The sequence below is a fragment of the Fundulus heteroclitus genome, chromosome 7 (assembly GCF_011125445.2).
Source record: "Fundulus heteroclitus isolate FHET01 chromosome 7, MU-UCD_Fhet_4.1, whole genome shotgun sequence".
Lineage (NCBI taxonomy): Eukaryota > Metazoa > Chordata > Actinopteri > Cyprinodontiformes > Fundulidae > Fundulus > Fundulus heteroclitus.
The window spans coordinates 12724417-12746220 of NC_046367.1; the positions used below are offsets into that span (position 1 = coordinate 12724417).

General features: G+C 43.4%; 2 protein-coding genes across 3 annotated transcripts in view; both read left to right on the plus strand.

Moving 5' to 3' along the window:
* The first annotated feature begins 3662 nt into the window (after positions 1 to 3662).
* Positions 3663 to 8604, plus strand: LOC105938369. Of its 2 annotated transcripts, none has more exons than XM_036138942.1 (3): positions 3663 to 3975; positions 6119 to 6219; positions 7105 to 8604. In XM_036138942.1, the coding sequence occupies exons 2-3, from the start codon at positions 6210 to 6212 to the stop codon at positions 8205 to 8207; spliced, it is 1113 nt and encodes a 370-aa protein (XP_035994835.1). In that variant the 5' UTR covers positions 3663 to 3975; positions 6119 to 6209; the 3' UTR covers positions 8208 to 8604. The 2 variants fall into 2 exon arrangements, with proteins under 2 accessions (XP_035994835.1, XP_012735533.2); XM_012880079.3 differs by having other exon boundaries at positions 3666 to 3975; positions 7177 to 8604.
* A 4052-nt stretch (positions 8605 to 12656) lies between these two features.
* lats2 (large tumor suppressor kinase 2) overlaps positions 12657 to 21804 on the plus strand; it is a 31803-nt gene continuing 22655 nt past the window's right edge. The window contains exons 1-2 of the mRNA XM_036138943.1: positions 12657 to 12896; positions 20606 to 21261. Coding sequence (XP_035994836.1) covers positions 20923 to 21261 — 339 coding nt within the window. The 5' untranslated portion in view covers positions 12657 to 12896; positions 20606 to 20922. The remainder of the gene's footprint in view (positions 12897 to 20605; positions 21262 to 21804) is intronic.

Here is a 21804-nt window from a genome sequence, read left to right on the forward strand (position 1 = left end):
TAATTTAAGACCTGAAGCATTTGAGAATGTTTCAATCAATTTGAGAATTTTGGGAATTTCATTTAGGTTATTTAAGAATATGGTTGTGTCATCAGCTAACTGACTAATAGAAAACTCTTTGCCTCCCACCGACAATTTGCCAAATTGAGCATTTTTAATTGATATGGAAAGCATTTCTGCAGCAGCAATAAACAGCAAAGGAGAGATTGGACAACCTTGTTTTATACCTTTGTTGATGTTAAATCTTTGTGAGGTACCATGTGGAAGACACACTGAACTGTTTGTATCTTTATAAAATGTTTTAATTACATTAATAAATTTTTTACCAAACCCAAATAAATGTAAAGCTTTGAACATAAATTCATGTTCTATCATATCAAAGGCTTTATAAAAGTCTAAAAATAATACAAAGCCTTCATTTTCAATTAAATGGTTATAGTCAATTAAGTCCAAAATAAGGCGAATGTTGTTATGAATAGAACGTCCTTTTATAAATCCAGATTGAGTGTCAGAGATAATTTGGGTTATGCCTGATTTTAACCTGTTAGCAAAAATGTGTGTCAGAAGCTTGTAATCATTATTTAATAGTGTTATTGGTCTTAAATTATCAAGAAGAGTTGGATCTTTTCCGGGTTTAGGGATGAGCGTGATGACACCTTGTTTCATAGTGTGGGTTAAACTGCCATTTTCTAATAGCTCTGTAAGCATTCCAAATACAAGGGTTCTTATGTGAACCCAAAAATGTTTATAAAAGTTACTTGTTAAGCCATCGCAGCCCGGAGCTTTGTCCTTGGATAAAGCATCCAAAGCTTTATCCAATTCCTCCATGGTGATGTCTGCCTCACAAATCTGCTTAAAATTGTCATCAATTTTTGGAATTAAATGTTGAACAGAATGATAAAATGTTTCTGCCATTGAGTTATTGTATGTGGAGGAATATAAATTGCTATAAAAGGTAAAAATTTCTTTGGATATTAACTTTGAGTCAGTGCATGGTTTATCATTAATTTGCAAGCAATTTATCGCATTTCTTTCCTGTCTAATTTTTTCTAATCTACAGAAATATGCAGTACTTTTCTCACCATCTTCAATCCACTTAGCTCGGGACCTTAGATATGCTCCTTTGGCTTTTTTAGTATAAAAATTATCTAACTCAGACTGTAGAATTTTTTTGTGCTTTTTGTCATCATCATTAAAAAAAGGTTTAGAGCAGATGTGACTAAGTTGTTGAATGATTTCTAATTCCTTCTCCTTGTTTTGGGTAGCTATTAATTTACTGTATTTGATTGAGATTTGGCGGACTTTAAATTTAAAAAATTCCCATTTTTCCGTGTAAGAGTTTAAATTTTTATCACCACAAATTAAATTGAGATGCTCCAGGATGTCGTTATTAAACTTTTCATTGTTAAGTAGGGTTGAGTTAAACTTCCAGTAACCTTTGTTATGGGATTTTTTCAGTTGAGCTGTAATACTGAGTTGTATCAGGCAGTGATCAGATAAAGGTGCAGGTGAAATTCCAGCATTAACACTATTTTGCATCAGATTTCCTGAAATTAGCCAGAAGTCGATACGGGACTTAACTGAGCCATCAGGTTTAAACCAGGAGAAGGACTGACCGCGCTGATTTGCTTCTCTCCAAGGATCCAGCAGGTTAAGGTCTAAGCAAAAGTTTTGTAAAACTACATTTATCTGATGAGATTGGAATTTAGAGGGTGATCTATCAAGCCATTCATTATAAACCATATTAAAATCTCCTCCCAATATAAAATTGTTTGTGGAATATTTATGAGCTAGTTCTTTTAGATGACTTGTTAATTCAGTCAATAAGCGTTTATTCTGAGCAACACTGTTGTAACCATAGACGTTACAGAGAATCACAAAACTAGTTTCCATTTTGAGTACACAAATAATCCAGTGGCCCTGGGTGTCTTTCCTATGAGTTTCTAGTTTATTCTGAAAATTTTTAAATAGTAAAGCAACACCAGCAGATTTATTAGTACCATGACACAAAATTATTTTTTCCCCCCATTGATTAGACCAGAAGTTTTCATCTGCCTCAGTAGAATGTGTTTCTTGTAACAATATGCAGCTAGCTTTTGCATTTTTACAGAAGAGAAATATTGATTTTCTTTTGATACTATCTCTCAAACCCCTAACATTTAAAGACACACAGTTAAAGTTAGAAATAAACACAGACATAAAAGGGAAGCACCAGAAAAAATATGGAGAAGGTAATTGAACCTCTAGTGTTTAGGAAAAGGAACGAATGAAACACTAACTCCCTTAAACTGAGTTCGGAACAAAATAACTGACCTCTAACTAAATATGATTAGAATGTTTTTATCAAAAGGATTTAGCACATTTGTGAACAATTAACTTTATCTTTGTAAATAGCCCTATTTATTGAATTGGCCTATTTAACCAAAATGAAGTTTAGAAATAAAGGAATGCAACTTTCCTTGAACCATAATCTAGCACCTTGTGCTCTCTTCATATACTGTGTGGTTACTAAACACTACCACTGGATCTTCAGTCAATCAGGGAATACCCGAACACCGCTGATGTAGCCGACATGCCCTCGGTAGTAGACACTTTTTCCCTCGTTCCTGGCTCGCTCCATTTTGGGCCAGACTGCAGCTCTTGCCTCCCGATCCCGTTTGCAGAAATCTTGCTTGAAGTGGATGCCCAGCTCCTTGCACGTCTTGGAATCTTTAGTGAGTTTCCAGAAGGCATCTCTGTGGTGTCGCATGCTGAACTGAATAAGTATTTGCCGATGTCTTCCATCTTCTTTTTTCCCCAGACGATGCGCGATGTCCACTGCGTTGCCAATGGACGAGGCCCAGTGCGGTGCTATTTTGGTTAAGATGTCGATGACTTCTTTGCGGGTATCTTCGTTATTTTTTTCTTTTAAGCCCTGAATTTTTAAATTCCAGCGGCGTTTATAGCGTTCTAGTTCCAACAACCTTTCCTTCATCTCCGCGTTTTCTTTGATGAGCGCAGGAACCTCCTTTTCCAGGTCAGATAGTTTCGTTTTGCAGTCTTTTATGTCAGCTGCGTTCATTTCGGCTAGCTTAGAGATGTTAGCAACCATTATCATGTTGTCACGTAGCTGCACGCCGAAGTTATCAATCTTGTCTGTTAACTTGTTAATGGCTTCCACCATCGGGTTGATGACTTCCTCGTTTTGGGACACAATTACCTTGCTGGGTGGTGTCGGTGTTTTAATAGGCGTCGGGGGAGATTTCCTTTTGGTTGTTGGCAGTGAAGTCTCCATAGCATACTCGTGGTCAGGGACTGGAGAGCACGTCTTGGAGCCTGTCGCTGGTTTGGCCGTAGTATCAGCTTTTTCTCGTTTCATATCTTTTGTTGTATGTATGAGTTGTTAAAGAGAATTAAACCGGAAATAAATAAACTGTATAGGTAAGCTTTGTAACCTTTTGAGCGCTCAAAAACAGAGGTTTTAACTATCAAATCGGGAGTAGTGCATTCGAGCTTAAAGAAAGCTGCCTTTCCGGTTCGCCATCTTCCCCGGAAGAATCCCTCGGGGGGCTCTTTGGTGCCTCCTACTCTAGAAGAACAAGCTAATGACCGCCCGTGTGCCGGAGTCAAAATAAAGTTGCAGTGACGTCACCTTCAGACTATCCAATCAGACCGAGGACTGCAGAGGCACGTTGATAATAAAGGAACTGTAGTTTTCTTTTTACTACGCATCCTCCGCTCGGTCACCATTTTGGGAGTCAAAACAACCATCAGGCAGCAGCGGCGGCCACCTCCACGTTCCTCCGTGGCCCCTTACTATGGTTCACACATGTGTGGCGGCAGGCTGTAAGAACCGGCGGACACCGGGCACCACACTGTCTTTCCGCCGTCTCCCGAGGGACCCAGACCGGAAGCGGCGCTGGATAGCAGCGGCGAACCGAGCGGGCTGGGTACCGAACGACGGCAGCCGGTCGTGTAGTGGCCGCTTCACGTCAGGTACCACGGCGGCGCAGCTCTTGACGGGGGAGGAAGGGACGCGAGTTTTTACTCCGTGGGGGGGGTTTACACGCTTCGCGTTGCCACCATGGCTGCTAGCTACGACACGGAAGCTAATGCAGGCTTAAGAGGCAGGCGTTCACCAGCCCAAAGAGGCAAAAGTTCGCCTTAAACTCTTCAGCCCAAGTAGTTCACAGGCCCCGGAACTGTTCTTTACATTTCACCCCGTCCGATTTTTGAGCCCTTATTCTCAGTATTTTGTTCATATTCGTTTTCTGGCCGTACCAAATTCAAATATTGTTTAAAAAAACAAGAAATGTCTTAATCTGCGTGAAACGCGGCTAAAGTCAATAACTTTTAGAACGCTGCAATGACTTTTAACAAGGTAAATAATATTTTCTTTAAAAAAACAAAACAATCCTGTTTAGACATTACAAGAAAACATTTAGCTATCCTGGGTTATCAGCAGCCGTGGGGCCTAACATTTGCCAAGGAAGTGTAATCCACACACAAACTAGAACTTCTGATTTTAATCAAAAAATGTACTGTTCAGCTACTGTTTTCCTGGCCGACGATGATAATTCCCTGTTTAGTTATTTTTTTTCCTGACGACTACAACCACCTGCAGGGAAACATAATATGCTGGAGGCACTTTTCAATCCAACAGAAAATGAATGAAAATATAATGTTCTCCTCGTTAGTGCATCATTGTTGCTGGTTGATGCGTTCACTGACCGAAAACAAACCTCTGTTTTTGAAGTTTGACCACGAGGATTCAGCTGCTGATGACTGATTTGGATTAATCTGCATTATAGTCACCGTTCAAGTAAACTAAATGCAGCATGTGAGCAACTTCAGGTCATGGAGATTATAAAATGCAAACAAGAAATAATAATATTACTGAACTCTTGATCAACAACAACACAAATCGGATACGGCCGCATGCTTAAACTAATGGTGGTCTGATCCTGCATGTACTGGTGGACAGAGGTGTTTGGTGATCTTTAATAACCTGGAGTCGCCTTCCAGATGGCAGCAGAGGGAGAGCAACTGATGAGAGGCGATGTTTTATACTTCAGTCTGTTCTCTTTGCAGAGGAAGTGTCTTTAAAGGATGCCTTCCAGGATGAGCTGCTGGAGTCCAGTGAATTTCTGAGATGTTTTAATTCCTCTAGGGAAGTGCTTAGACTCTTGCCTCTTTGCAAAGTGCACACCGTGCAGTTATAGCCTGCACCGCTACCACCATCAGAGCTGACTGGTTAAAAAGGCTTCAAGCTGCTCTGCTGGAGAAGCTGCTGTTCAGCAATGGTTTGGCTGCTAAACTGTAAAAATGGTTATAAACGTGTTCTAACAGCCCTATACAATTGAAGCAAGTAGTTATAATCATCAAACTTCTAAGAAATAAATACTTAAATATATCAGACTGTGTGTAATGAATGGATATAATTTTCCAGTTTCACTTTTTTAATGGAATTACTGAAATAAAATCCAATTTTTCATGATATTCTGATTATTTGACCAGCACCTGTATATCCTGTTATTTTTAGTCTAAGAATCAGACTCAATGTTTCTTATTCTGCTACACTGCAAAAACGGAACTTAAAATAAGTAAAATGTTCTTAAAATGAGTATATTTGTCCTTGATTTGAGCAGGTAAATAAGATGATTTGCCAATGGAATAAGAATTATGCACTTAAAATAGGAACAATTCATCTCCATCATCTTATTTCAAGTGCAGGATGTCTAATTAACTTATTTTAGGGGTCAAAATACTCATTCCATTGGCAAATAATCTTATTCACCCGCTTTAAGATCCATTTTTGCAGTGTAGGATAACCAAAATGTGTTTATTTATTTGTATGTGTGTATATATATATTTCACAAAAATATATATATATATATATATATATATATATATATATATATATATATATATATATATATATATATATATATATATATTTCACAAAATGGCAGAATTATGAGAAAAAGAAAAATAACTTTCTTCAGAGGTTCACGTACACCAAGTCCATGGCTTTGTAAGCTTCTGATGGGTTAATTCGTAACATTTGAGTTATTTGGATGCACAGCATTTCATGTAATGTAAGGCGATGCCTCAAACACACTCCTTCCTTGTGTTACAGCATGGAAAATCTCAAAAGAAATCATCCAAGACATCAAGGAGAGGACCGTGGACCTCCAGAAGTCTGGTTCATCCTTCGATACAATATCTAGATGCCTAAAGGTGACATTTCTATCTGTTCAAACGGTTAAATGCAAGCTTGACACTATCCACAGCAAAACGAGGGAACATGGAAGGCCAGCTTATAGTCTGCAGAATGCACTCAGGGCAAAGACCCTCATTTTTAGAGACATGTTCTGTGAGCTGATGGAACGGAGCAAAGTGGCTGAGAACGCCGCCCCAGCTGTGAAGTACAGCAGCATCGTGTTGTGAGAGTTTTACTGCAGACATTAGCCGGGAACCAAAGGCATGAATAACAAGCATCAGATTAATTACAAAGCGGCTTAATAACGACGGCGCCTATGCTTTGGGCCGGTCACTAAGGCCGGGCATTTATCACATCGATATTGTAAAAAGTCTCTCATGATCAGGGCTTGGATATCTTGAGACAATTTAAAAAAAAAAAAAAATCTAATTATGTTTGCAAACCCCAAATACTGACATTGTCTGACTTAATTGAACAATTTTCTCCACCGATCACTCCATGAGAGCATCAATAGATGTTAATAAATTCACATGTATATCTAGAGGCAGTTACTGTGTGCCTGTTTGGTGACAAAAATGCCACGTCTTTCTGAACTGGCGTGATGAAGAAGGCCGTTTAAAGATGGATCTGTTTTTAAGGCCACTGTTTGTGGCCTTAAAAAAGTCTTTGAAGACTTTGAAACCCTGGGAGTCTACAACAAAATTTGGTGGCAAATTGGTGAGAATCTGTAAAATTAGAAGGTAAATAAAAGATTTGGAGGTATTTGGTGTAAATTTCTGCTGCAGCAGTAGTAGACGGTTTAAGTGATTGTTTATAAAGCTTCCTTGTAAGTGTAGAGGGCGACGTGTGTGTGTGAGGCATTTTATTTGTAACTTCTTAATATTCTGATTGTCCACCTCCAGGTAAACAAGTGAAGAATCCACGTTCGCCCCATTATGTGCCCTCTGTGTTCACCCCAGTTCCCTTCTTCCCAGACATGAAGGAGCCAGGCGCCTTGGAGGTCCCCGACAAGCAGGAGGCGCGCGTGGAGGCCGCCAACGCCCTGCTGTTCCTCCAGGGCCAGGGCAGCTCCACCGTGGACGGGCCCAGCCGAGGGGAGCGTCCCGAAAAGGAGGAGCCGGAGGCCGCGGCAGAGAAGAGCGGGTCTTCGTCCTTCAGCACCGACGAAGACGACGGGCGTGACGAGGCCCCCGAGAGAGACCGGAAGAAAGGAAAGTTTGCTCAGATGCCAGACATATCCATCAACTTCGACGACATCCTGAAAGCTTTAAAGAAGGAGAACCGGGCTCTGAGGGAGTCCGTGGAGAAAATGTCTCTCTCCGAGAGCGCGTTCAGGAACGATGCCGAAAAGGTCCGGTTCTACACCGGCTTGCCCAACTACTTCGTCTTGGAGACTGTCATGTGGCTGCTGGCGCCGCACATGGACGGCATGAAAAACGTCAAGCTGTCCAAGTTCCAGCAGCTTCTGCTCACCCTCATGCGCCTCCGGCTGGACCTCCGCAACCAGGACCTGGCCTACCGCTTCGGGGTGAAAGCCGGCACGGTGGCCAGAACGGTGCACCGGATGGTCAACATCATGTCCTCCACGCTGGTGCCGACGGCGGTCTTCTGGCCCTCCAGGGCGGAGCTCCGTAAAGAACCTGCCGGCGGCCCTGCGAGCGTCCCACCCAGACTGCGCCGTCATCGTGGACTGCTTCACCGTCCCCCTGGAGGAGCCCGTCTCGGCGGCGGCGGAGCAGGAAGAGCCGCGCTGCGAGGGCACGGGGCCGGCCTACAGCTCATTAAAGTATCTGATCGGCGTGGCGCCGCAGGGCGTGGTCACCTTCGTGTCGCGGGGCGCGCCCGGGAGCGTCAGCGACAAGAGCCTGGCCGAGGGCTGCGGCTTCCTGTGCAAGCTGCTCCCCGGCGACGTCGTGCTGTCCTGCCGCGACCTGGACATCGCGGAGTCTGTGGCGGCCCGCGGAGCTCTGCTCAGCATAACGGGCGCCTGCAGGGCCGGAGGTAGGACGTCAGAGGGCCCGCCGGGGGGGCCCGGCGCCGCAGCCGACACCGTGACTGTGCAGAGGCACGTGGAGAGGGTGATCGCCATGGTGAAGCAGAGGTACACTATGCTGACGGGCCCCGTGGAGAGCCCCTTCAGCACCGCCTGCGAGCGCACATCCAACCTCTCAACCTTTGATAAGATCGTGCAAGTCGCCTGTGCCTTAAACAACCTGTGCATCTCTGCCGCTCCACTAGAGTGACTTGGACAGGAAACAACCCTCCGTAATGCTGCTCTCCTTCCTTTCACCCGCTTGGACTTCCTGTCGGGTTTAACCAAGTGTCCCCGCTAGAAAAATCCCCCCGTAAGTCCCAGTTCAGTCACTCTTACTTATAAAGGTCATTCTGCTCTTCACAGCAACGTAAAGCTGTCCTAATAGAGAACAACTAAGTCCAGAGGAATGCCGGCTGGTACGGTGGTCAGGATGAGTGAGTGTGTAGCCGTGTATCTCTGACCAGGCCAGGCGTGGACCCATCACCGTTCTGCTCCATGGGAAGTCGAGGGACTCCGGGTCCAGAGCGGGTATGTGTTGAGCAGATGCCCGGTTACTTTACTTAGCTCTGCTGGCCGGGCGGCGTTAGCTTTCAGTGTTACTCCACGAGGAGCAGAACGTCAGTGAGCCAGAACAACAAGCACATAAAAGCTTCTGTGTTGCCCTCTCAAGACAAACCTAAAACGAGCCGCCGCTTCTAGCCGAAAACATTTCATGGCCATTTCAGACTAACGTGACGTTTAAACATTTTCCTAAGTAACTTTGATTAAAACGTTTATTTTCAATCAAAGCCGACTTCCTAACAACCATAAATAAATGTTCCAGACGTCATTTTTATCTCTGATATTATTATTTTTTTCAGCAGCAATGTAATGTTTGTTAGGAGAAAACGAGATTGTGTCATCCGTCGTTGCTCGCTGATGCAGAGAAGATGTGTTGGTTAGACCAGATGTTTGTTTCCTTATTGTGTTTAGCAGTGGAAAAAAGGAACCTCCAGATGTGAACAGATGTTTGTAGGTGTACATGGACTTATCTTGGCATGTTGGCTGTTGGTGACCAGCTAGGTGGGGCAGTAATGCCAGAGAGCAGCACCCACTGGCCTACAGGGCCGTGCAAAAGCGTTCATCCTCTTTATTTTTTAAATTTTTTTTTTTTCATATTTTGAATCCGTTTTGACCACTGCATAAAATCCCAGTTATCTAAGGAGTGCGTAATAGTGGAGATAGAAAAGGCGCTCCCGTCCCAGTTTTGATGTTTTCAGCAGCCTTTTTTTTTTTTTTTTTTTTTTTTTTTCCCCCGCCTCCCCGCAGCATGACGCTGCCACCACCACGTTTCTCAGCGAGGACAGAGGGTTCAGGGTGAAGAACGGTAGTTCTCCGCCACGCCGTGCAGCTTCAGTCCCGTCAGACCAGAGAACCCTCTTCAGGATGGTGCTCATGTCTGGTAGCGGCTTTGTGACAAACAGGATTTATTTTGCCCTTTCTTCAATCAGACCATCTTGATCCTTGCCACTCTTTGTTTGTGGAGTGAACGAGTCCTGGCTGTCCTGTTAGCGGACCCTCCCACCTGGGCTGGGGAGCTCTGCGGATGGCGGCGTCTCGCTGTGTTTGTCCACTAAGGTTCTCCAGCCAACCCCTGAGACCTTCGTAGAACAGCTGGATTTCCACTGAGATCAATTCCACACAGGCAAACCACTCATTAGGTGACTTCTGCAGGAGTCTGAACACACTTCAGGTTTCTTTCACTGAACGCGTTCCGTTTTGTTTCCCCCCCTGTTATTTAAAACGGAGGTTTACGAGGTGTGAAAACTTTTTCAAGGCGCTGTAACTCCTAGCGTTTTGGGTGCTACTGCCTGACGGGCTTTGCTCTGACCGTTCTCTGTAGTGCGGCTCTTCTTCAGCATCTCCATGCGGGCAGCGCTCTCTGCAGAAGGGAAGCTGGGACAGAGCTAGCGTCAGACAAAAGCTGCTAACAATGATGTCAGTACTTCAGTCACATTTTCTACTAATATTGCAGACCTACTTTTGAAGGTAAGGAGGGAAATGTTTGAATATTAATTTCTAAATCATTTCCTTTGGTTATACACTATAATTAAGGAGCAGACAAATCTGCTCTGAAACGTGTCCTTCCTACTTGAATACTAGCTGTCAAATGGCATTAAATAAGTGGTTGAAGGATTGTTTTGCAAAGTAATTGTCTCCCAAAGATCATGATGATGATTTTACTAACTCACGTTATTTAACAATATGTTTTTATGGTAGAATTTAACATGAGATTTAACTACACGTTTTTTTTTTTTTTCCTTTCTGCTAAGCACATGAGCTGCAGCAGGGAACGCATGTGAGATGAATTTTCCAAGGTTTTGGTCACAGCGTCATCTAACAATTAGCTGTAATTAATTACCTTTTTTTTAAGGGTGGACCTTTACCCAGATAGCTGAGGGTATTGGGATACAGTTTAGGAAGTGGTGTGGTATGAAGACCTGTGCGTAGCGGTACCCGACGTTCAAACACCTGTTTCTAAAATTCTGGTGCCTTAGTTTGTGAAGACGTTCCACATCCTGTTTTCTACAGATGGTTAGTTTTGCAGAATGATTGTGGACCTTTGCTCTTCTTTGGCATCCAGACTGAGATTATTGCGTCATCGACGTCTCTCGCTACCCACTAAGCCTTTTCCTGCATAGTACCCCCCGGTTATTTACCTACCGAATTATTTTTGGTGATTCCAGCTGACAAGCACCAAGAAAATCCCATTTGCGTGTAAGGCAGCAGGTTTTATTCTTTGTACAGAGCTTATCTAAAATGAGTTTGTGTGAGTTTTTCACACAATGGTTAGTTTGTAGGTCTGCATCTGTTCATTAGGCACGTCCATGCAGGGTGAGCTGTGCCTTCAGACTGATTAGTGCGCTAGTAATGTGCAGTCGTTGAACTAGGATTTTGTCCTTTTTTTTTACACTAATCACAAACCTCATCAGTCTTTACTTCACGACTGTCCTCTGGGCTCCATTCAAATGTCGCACAAACTACGGCTTATAGCAAATCTGGACGAGTTGATGGTATAGGGGTTTCTGGCCAGCAAATTTTGGGGCAAGTCTGTCATATACTTGCAAGACCTCCAGTTTTCATTGGGTTTCTTATGATTATGATTCCCAGAAATACCTTTTTATTTTCTAATCTAGTTTCAAAATAAAAGGAATTTGAATATGCTTTGTGATGAACAGGTTCATTTTATTCTAAGATGCCTCTTAATGTTCATGCTGTTGTTTGTTTTGTTTTTTTTTTTTTGTTTTTTTATGTGTATGTGCTTCCTTGGGAAGCAGGCTTTATTTTGACCCTCCTGTAAAGGTGGCCTCTGAAAATTAAAGTTTGACACAATCCTGCATTTGCCATTCCAAAACGTCTGTTTTTGTTTTAGAAATGTGATTTTGATCTTTGTGTGCTTCCTCTTTGCCGTGTTTGATGAACCAACATCAGTTTAGAGAGTAAGTTGTTTTCACAGTATCTTGTGTCTTCACAGATTGGTAAATATTCCCTTCGTGGTCAAAGTGGACTGAGTAATATTCAGATTTCTTTCAATTTATCAAGCAGGACAAAAATGCTTTTGGAGGCTCCATATTTTGAGTATGTGTGGTCAAATAGGGAAAAACTGAAGATGACTCACTCCTTAAGCCAAGCACACGTCAGATACTGGAACAGTTAATTTATATTGAGTGTTTCATTAGAAACAGTTAACCACATCTGTGGAATCGGTTAATATGCTTACTTGTATGCTTAGCCAGTAGTTACTGGTAATTGCATGCATATTCGCAAATTTATCAGACATGACGAAATGGGATTTTTAATATAGGCAAAGAAGGTTGTATAGGTTAAAATTCTAAACAAATTTGGATATAATTTACTCCAATCACTCATTTGAAATACTATAAGGTTTTGTTTTTGTTGGCCCCACAATACATTAGCTATTGCTCTACAGGTGTTAAAGAACTGAATTTATTTATCCTTGATTTAGCTTTTCCTTTTACTCAGTTAAAACGTACATGTGATATTTATATTATATATATATATAAAAAAAATCAAAGTAACAGGAGACTGACAATTTTTCCACCTAATTATTCACTCGTTTAAAAAAAAGTGTGTGTGTGTGTGTATATATATATATATATATATATATATATATATATATATATATATATATATATATATATATATATATATATATATATATATATATATATATATATATATATATATAAATATATATATATATATATATATATATATATATATATATATATAAATTGTTATTTTAATTCGCGAAACCGTCTAAAGTATGAGTCTAACAGCAAACCCCGGGCGGAGTGGATGTTTTTCCCCTCATAGACGATCTTTGATTCGGTGCTGACGTGCGTTGGTCCAGTCACGTGACCTCAGGAATGTTAACAATGCAGCGAGTGTCCAACTTTGTGCTGCATTTCTGATCCTGCCTGGAGTCCGGGCAGAAAATGGAGGCTCGTTTCATCATCTATACCCCGCTGCTTTGTCTTCGCCGAGCTCCCCCGCTCTGTCTGCGCGCTTAGCGGCCGAGACGCCGCCTTCAAGTCGCGTTTTGACGGCATTTGCACCCCAGTCCCGACTTTTTTCCCCCGTCCCGTCTATCACATGGTAAGTTGAGTTACTTATTTTTTTTTTTTAGGGGAAGGGGAGTGGTGGCGTGACATACTTCGCGACTTGTCGCCGAAGAAAAGCCTCCGATGTGGACGTGGTACGGTTTTTAAGGACAGACATGCTCCCTGTGAGTTTTAAGCCCGTTTGAGGGGGTTACCAGAAGTGCCTCCATTTTTTTTTTTCCAGCGCAGGAATGTGTTGCTTCCCTCAGCCCCCCTCTCGTCCCCCTCCCAGCCGTCCTGCCTGGGGTACAGCGGAGAGGGCCACAGGGCTTTCCGGGCGATTTTCATTCTAGGCGACTGAAGGCAAAAAGTTTAAACATCGTGTTGGAACTTTTTTTTTCTTTTTTCTTTTTTTTTAAACCTCTGAAACAAATTCAGAGAATACACAGACGGTCACTCTTTGAAACTCTCTCTTGCTTTAAGTTGGGCACTAAAGGGAATCAGAATGCAATATTTTGAATTTCAAAGCCTCGTCCACTCTTTACTGTGAATCTCTGTTTATCTATATTTAGAAAAAAGTGCGATTAAAGCTCTTAACGCCTTACTCTTTGGGTAAAAAAAATAAATAAATAAAAATGTGATGGAGTTGCATTCTGCAGGATGGGTCCTCCCCCCCAGGCATGCTCTTATTTTCGTTTAATGGAGCTGTTGAACATCACATGTGTTCTGGCCCAGCAGCAGCAGCAGAGGAGGAGCGCATCTCTGCAGCAGCTCTGCCTGGTGTCAGATCATCCTCAGGTAGAGATGCTGGAGATGATGGCATTGACATTGGGGTTGAAACCGCAACACACACAGTCGCCTTTGTTGCAAGTTCAACCCAAACTTTCATAGTGGTTCCCAAGCTTTTTTTAAATATATATATATAAATTAACATAGCAGTAAATGATCACTGATGACAGTTTTAAAACAGCTGTATAACAGGACTTTGTTTAAAGAGGCACCTGATTTTACTGGCAAATACCCATTTTTCATTTGAGGTCTGCTGTTTTTTTTTTTTTTTTTGCAGCTGTTTACAATTATTATAAAGACTGACACATAGCAGGATTATGCAGTAATTCCCGTGGATATGTCGCAGCGTCTGCCCAGAACCTTTATCTCTGTGTTCCTTGTATCAAATTGGCTCAAAGTACTTACTGATTGTTGACCTGTTTCTAAAATTGAAAACGGTGGGATCATGTATCAAAGCCAGTGGATGCTTATCGGTGCATCTTTAGTTGTGCTTTGTCACAAAAACAGAAAAGTAAAGGAGGGGGGTCACTACACTGTAAGCCACAGGATGTTGTTCTGATCTGGGGAAGTCGGGTGCAGGTAGGGAGACTTTGACATCTTTTTTTTTTTTTTTAACCTCAATCCATTATGGCTTCCCTAAAACTAAAGCGTCGGCCAGGTGGTGCTGATGCATGGCAGCCTGGCCTCTGTCAGTGTGCCCCAGGGCAGCGGTGCCTACCAACATAGCTCACCACCGCCAGGGTGGGAATGACTGCAGTGTGACTGCAACGATCACTGTGCCTGAGCTAGTCCCGCGACCGTCGGAGCGCATCTGCTCTGCATCGCGGTTACTTCCTTCGTGTGGACCCAGGTGGTGGATATTTTCTGAGCACCGCTAATGACAGCCCAGGGACCAGCGTGGGCTCTTGTGCCGTAGCTGGAGAACCACAACTGCAGAACCTGGGATGTTGGGTTCACTTCCCATGTTCCTGCCGAGAGCCGAGCCTCGTCCCTCCGCTTCTCTTCATTCTTTCTCCTTTCATCCCACGTGCAGGAGAGGCCGGCAGGTCGGCTAGGCTCTTTTAATCACTTTTTGCCGGCTCGGGAATATTTGGACCGGATCGGCGACGTTGAGAGTCGGAGCTATGCAGCGCAAGAGAAGAAGCGCATCAACACATCAAACTAAGACAGGCTCTGATTTTATGCCGGTGTTAGTTCAACCATTTAGAGCAGGGGTGTCAAACTCATTTTGGTTGAGGGGCCGCATACAGCTTAATCTGATCTCAAGAGGGCCACACGAGTAAACTCATTGCAAGATTAAATAGAACTAATAAATGTGGACTTGTTGTTGATTTTTATATTAAATGAATTTCACTTTTACACAATATATTATAAATAACCTGAGCGTTTTTAAGAAAAGTATGTGCAATTTCAACAATACTTTTACTCAGTTAAACATCTACTTGTGCATTATGCATAAGAACTGATCACACTGATTGTACAATGTTGAAAAACATTTATTCACATTTTTTAGAACTTAAAAACACTGTCCTGCATGACAAAATACATCAAAAAGATAAAAATTAAGAAATTATTTAAAATCAATTTTCCACATCTGAAGCTCAGTGCTACTATCTGCTGATTAAAACACAGCGCCCCTCGTGGACAATATAGGAACTGCAGATTTTCAATTAAACGAAGTACATGTTTTTTTCAATAATTGTTTTATCATTCTCTTCCTTTTATCTCCTCTTTCTTCACCTTTTCTTTTTCTTCTTCTTGTTCTTTCTTTCCTCTCCTACTTCCCCATTGTAGTGTCCATATCATTTGAGATATTCCTCGCATGAATCATAATAAAACTATTCACATTCATAAATAAAGCGGAGCACTATGGCAAAAGCTGTACTGCTTCACTTGTGAAAGTCAAATCTGATTAACTCTTTTTGCCATTAAGACAACAATTCTTATTGCCACACAGGACACTGGAAAAAAAAAAGATTTTTTTTTTTTTTTTGAGTAATGATAATGCATTCAGCCACTGGGTTGGACTAAATTGTTCGGCAGGCCGTATGTTTGACACCCCTGATTTAGAGCCAACGCTCCTAACATCGACGCCTAGTGGCCACTATATAAACTGCAAAAAACATGCTGAAATAGTTTTTGAAGGGGAATATTTTAAAACCCAGAGGCAAAGTAAACAAGACGCTTGACCTGATCTTTTCTCTGTGGCTCTGCAGGTGGGAATAGGCGTCGGAATGTCATGTTAAATGAGAAAATATGCCGCTACAGCCGGGGCCTTTACTTTACTATTTATTATATCTATCCCTGCTGTATCCAGACCCATATCCATCCATCCGTTCTCCGTCTGCTGGAGTGGTTATATTTTGGTCCGCAGCACAGGCTCTTCCACGGTTCAGCCGTGGCATGTTGCCTGCAGTTACTTGCGGACTGGAATGCTCGCTGCGCGGCCACGCCACCTAAAGCATCGCAGGAATGGACACCAGAGATCCTGGAGATCTGGGGCGGGGGGGGGGGCTTTATGCAGCTTAGCCCCAGATTACCCCACCACCCAGCCATGTTTGAGGCAGAGGCAGAGGCGGGGGAAAAAAGGCAAATAGAAAGGAAATGTGTCATATTTTTTTGTCTGTGCAGAGTTTATCTGTGCAAACAGTGAGGGCTGTGTCCTTCTCCGAAATGGCCCAAAGGGATGGAGACGGCCAGGGAGGAGGAAGAGGAGGAGGAGGGTGGGTGTGTACTCTGGAGCGTTTTATGTTTGGCTGCTGCATCTGTTGGGGTTGTTGCTCCAGGCGCTATAGCCCATATATTTATAAAAAGAATAATATTTTCCATGTGTATGTGCACACTATCTCGGCACGGGGTTTCCTTATGGGTTAGGACACTGGAAGACTTGTTTCCCCACAGTCTCTGACTTCCTTTCTAAATATTCTCAGCAACAAACACAGGACTTCTTCGGTAAGGCCGGCCATTTGTCTTTTCACAACATTTTCCCCAACCTCGCCTCGTTACATTTGCTTCCGAAGCAGAAGCAGCAAATTAACAAAGCTTTGTCCAGATGAGATTCAGGAAACCGATTTAGAAACGCAAACCTTATTGCCATAAAGGAAATCGTTTTGCCACAGCAGCGTATAACAAGAAATCGTCGCGAGCGTTAGAAAAGCCTTACAGAATGTATTTAAAATAATGATTTTTGAAGTGCAAAGGCCTTTAAAATGTACGTGTCGTCCCGCGCACCGGTTGGTGTGGTGTAAGGCACGTCGTCTCCAGGGGGCCCACTGCTTGTTGAGGAATGCTGTAAGTTTTTCTGTTGCACATCTCTGAGGTTGTCCATAGGGTCTCACCAGGAACACGCTTTAGCCAGTCCTCCTTTTCCATCAGACGGGGCTCGTTTCTGTTGCTCCATGCTGACCAGGGGTTTCAGCACAGGACGGTCATTTAGGGAGTTTCTAGTCTTAACGGTGACCAGCTCTCACATTCCTGAAGCCATGCCTGCTTCTGTCCCTCAGCTGAGGAATCCAACTAGTTTTCACTTTGAAGGCTTCTGTTATTCACATCACTTTCATCTGCAGTGCAATTAAGCCGTTGGGTTTCCCTTAAATAAAAAAAAAAAAAAAATATATTAAAGCTGTCATAAAGCTTGGCATTGATACACTGGGATGAAGGAGGTAATGAAGCCGATATAATAAAACGATTGTCTCTACTGTCACGAAAGGTCTGGAGAAGTGCCCGTTTTGGATGAATATATGAAAGAAATGAAGTAAAACTTTCCCGTCTTTATTAAAAAATTAAGATTCTATAGATGGATTTTATAGTTGTAGTATTACAACAATAATTCATGACACTGCTTCTAACAGCCTGGATTAGTCACTGAGAACCCATATGTAAACACTAAATCATTCAAATATACAAAAAGGTCATTTTCAGTGCTTTTTTTTTTTTTAGACATTAGATAACTTTAAATCAGGTTTTTTACTTGGAAATTATGAGGTCCATGAAGTAGGTCTGTGAAACGGCAAATATTTGAGCTTTTCCAAACATGACTGGATCAGAGTTCTCAATTTATTTTTTTAAGAATCTGCGTTAAAAGTGGGATTATTCAGTCCTGATTGGCTGAGTTAAAGTGGGATAGACATTTAATTGGAGCTGTTCTAAGTGAGTTTACATGCCAAAAGCCAGTAGTGACATTTTCATAAGATACACAGAGAACTTGTTAGCCAGCTTGAGGCTCATGGTTTCACAGTTTGAACTATAGATGAGACCTGAACGTGTAATCCAGATGGGGTTCACAGGAGGTTAATAATCTGGGATTAGGTTTTCTTTTTCCTATTTAAAAGAATGGGCCAGTGATGAAGTGGTAGTTTTACACCGGGAAAAAAAGTGTGATCAATAAACACTAACATGAGCAGATTTTAACTGAATCGTTTTATTTCACCATCTTGATCGAGTCCTTGTGATTGTTCCAGTGTGGAGCTACAAGAATGTGTCGATGCAGGAAGTGGAAATACCTTTTGGCTCATCCGTTATTCCCACACGTCAGCATAATAGATAAAATTCTTCGACTGCTCCACCTGCCAGCCAGCCGTCTTCAGACAGAGCGAAACCCATTAAAACTAATATCACAAACGCGCGTCTGATCCTGCCAGAGGGGGATTTCTAGCCAGCACTTTCTCTTTTGTTTTGGATATAAATCAGTTCAGTTTGGGAACCCAATCTGCCAGCTGCTTTCCCTCGAGGAATGGATAAGATCACCAAAGTGAGACTACGCCAACGGAGCCCCAAAGAAAGGGGAGCCATTACATTTAACAAAAAGCTGGAAATGTGTCAGATGGCAGCATCTTGACGGTTGAATCGCTTTAATTGAACCTCTTTAGTTTGGGATTATTTCATTGAACACAGACGGGACACGTCCCATACGAAGACCAAAGTCAGACGGATCAGTACGTCCTGAAAACCATCGTTGCAGCAACACATTTATCCTGGTTCTGCCTCTTTTTTTTTTTTTTGTCTAATACATTTTTGAGATAGTCAAAGGAATGAAACTGTCAGCCAGAAATGACTGGAATAAATCCAAAAGTGCAGCTACTAAATGATTTAATTTACCCAAAGCAGCCCGCCCCGGTGTGAAAGTAAGTCTGATGACTGGTCATGCCCAGATTAATAAGGACTGCTAGTTCGTTTCTGCTCCGTTACTCAACATCTCCCAGCCTGCTTCGTGTTGTCAGACAGGTTCTATCCAGGCTCTGGGTTTGACTTGTGAGCTTTAATCGCATTTAATCAATCCGTTACCCTTTGAGTCAGGCTACTGGGAAGTCTTTAAAGGGGCAGACCTTGACGTCGCAGGTTTCTCTGATCACCAACACATTTGGTGCCGATGGCGTAAACTTGTTCAAAGAAAAGAGGCTGCCTCTGCTGACCGCTCTGAACGAGGTACCGAACAGGGAGTCCGCTGTAAAACGGGCCGGCTAGAAAAACAGCTGCTTCTGACTCTTAAGGCTGAGAACATTACTCTGTCCTTCAACCTTTTGTGGAACATAACGGTTCTTTATAAAGTTTACACACCAAAGCACTGTAGATCTTTGCTGAGATGCTGGACCTGCAAGGATTCGGTTTGAATGGTGGGAGTTTTCACTGTGGTCTATTTTTTTTAACCTCCTTTTACTATATACATAACTACTTTCAGGACGGAGGGACCATTTCACCCATTGTGAGAAAAAGTGTTTGTGAACAGGATTAGCAACTATAGCTTTAAGGCCAATCTGTTTCAGATGGTTCATCTAATATCATTCAAGTTTGAACTTGTTTTTTTGTTTTTTTTCTCTAAACCAGTTAAGCTCTATATTATACATGCAACAGCTCTATAGAAAGACCACGACTGATCTCTTTAAACGTCATTTAGCGAGTTAGAGAGAAACATCTTGCATTTTCTTTAATGCATAAACCAACTTGTGGAATAGCTGTGGCTGCATATCTGACCACTGACATTATCAGAAATGGTAGAAGTCATTCACAGTGCCTGGTTTCCTACCGTGGACCTGACACTTTAAGCTCTAAGGCGACTTTTGTAACAGTGACGGTAGAAGAGGACAGAAATGGGTTCTGGTCTGGGTTCAGACCCTTCTGTAGAAACACCGTTGAGCCCAAGTTTCAACCATGGAGCTGTTGATGAAATCTCCATGCTGCCGAACAGAACCTGACCGTGATTCTGCCACCACCCTGCTTCACAGATGCTGCTGGATTATTGGGTTTGGAGAAATGGGATTTCAGATATTTTCAAACAATTCCAATGAGTTGGTTTGTTTGGGGAGGCTGTTGTTTTAGTAGGGTTTGCTGAAAGGACCTATTTAGTAAATTGTTAACTGGAACTTATGAAATATGTATTGAAAGCATTTTCACTTCTTTGCTTGTGCGAGCCTCCGGACAGAAACGCGTGCGGCCCTTCCTCGCGCCGTCCCGTCCCAGCCGCCACGGCGGAGCGCGTTTCTTCAGATGAGACCGTCATTCGGTCGGCGTTAATGCCTAGAAGCGGCGCGGGGGAAGGCCGCTGACGTGTTGTGACCCCTGACTGGAGCGCTGCGCTCTCACAGGGGTGTTCACCAATGACCGCGCCGCACAACTATGCAGTCACCGCGGCTCGGTTGCACAACTGCAGCCGCGCTCTGGATTTTTTACGAGCGCCGACGGCCCTGAATTATGCACGGAGAACGCGCGGCGAGCTTTAGAGCGTTCCAGGTGGTAAGACACTGCAGCCGGTCCCATGTGGCAGTAATGACATCTTGGGACCATTGGCGGATTATTTGCCTTCACGACGCTACACAATGTCCTTTTGCTTGAAGTTGTTGAATTGTTGCCGCTGTCAGTCTTTCCCTGCACCCTCGTTTCATAGGCAAACTCCTCGTTGTCTGTTTGTTCAGGTCGGCCGTTGGAAGCGCCGTGCGTGACCACAGGCTGCACCTTCTCACTGCATCTCCTCCTCCACAGGCGCAGATTGGCATCGCGGTTTGGCTCCACGTTACCCACACCAGTGGCTGCATTTCCTGGAATAAGCTGCAACCGGAGCCTTGAGGCTCACGCCATGGAGTGCTTGTAGTATCCAGGATCCCCTCCGCCTGCCCCAACCAGGAGTTAGACACACACGGATTGAAGCGAGCGAGGGACACAGGGGGTGGGCTTCTAAATCTGGGCTCCTGGAGGCTCTCTATCTATTTAGGTCATCCGGGTGGAGAGGGTCCAGTTTGAACGAGTGCCAGCTAGTCTTCCCCTTTTTAGAGTAGGCGCCGGCCCGGGGCAGCGAGGCCATGAGGCCCAAGACGTTCCCAGCCGCCCCGTACGTGGGCAACACGCGACAGAGGCTTCAGGAGATCAAGGAGGGCCTGAAGCAGCCGGCCAAGCTGGTGAGCCAGGCGCTGCACGGCGGCAGCTCCAGGTCCGAGGGCAGCAGGGCGGCCGACTCCAAGAGCGGGAAGGACACGGCCAACCGGCAGCAGCAGCTCCGGCCGCCGCAGAAGTTCAACAACTACCAGAATGCCCTGCGGGAGATCCGCAGGTCCCTCATGCCCTTCGCCAACGAGTCGGGGGAGGCCGGGGAGGTGAACCGGCAGATGCTGCAGGAGCTCGTCAACGCCGGCTGCGACCAGGTAAGCCGGACAGAATCTGCATTTTTGTCACAGTTAGAGCTCTTTATTTAAGCAAAAAAGGTTTGTTTTATGTTTCTGGTGAGGGATTTGACCCACGCACCTTCCTGAAGAGTTCTGTTACCTGATGTTTCCCCATCTTGGGTTAACTAACATTTTTGTTATGAAGGTGAATAGAAACAATCCACCGGGACGTGTGCTACATTAGATGGGTAGTTTGAATTAGAGATTCAATTCAATTTATTTATTCATATAGCGCCCATTCATGAAACATGTCATCTCGAGGCACTTTACAAAATCAAGTTCAATCATATTATACAGATTGGGTCAGATTATACAGATTGGTCAAAAATGTCCTATATAAGGGAACCAGTTGATTGCATCAAAGTCCCGACAAGCAGCATTCACTCCTGGGGAAGCGTAGAGCCACAGGGAGAGTCGTCTGCATTGTACATGGTTTTGCAGCAATCCCTCATACTGAGCAAGCATGAAGCGACAGTGGAAAGAAAAACTCCCCATTAGCGGGAAGGAAAACCTCCAGCAGAA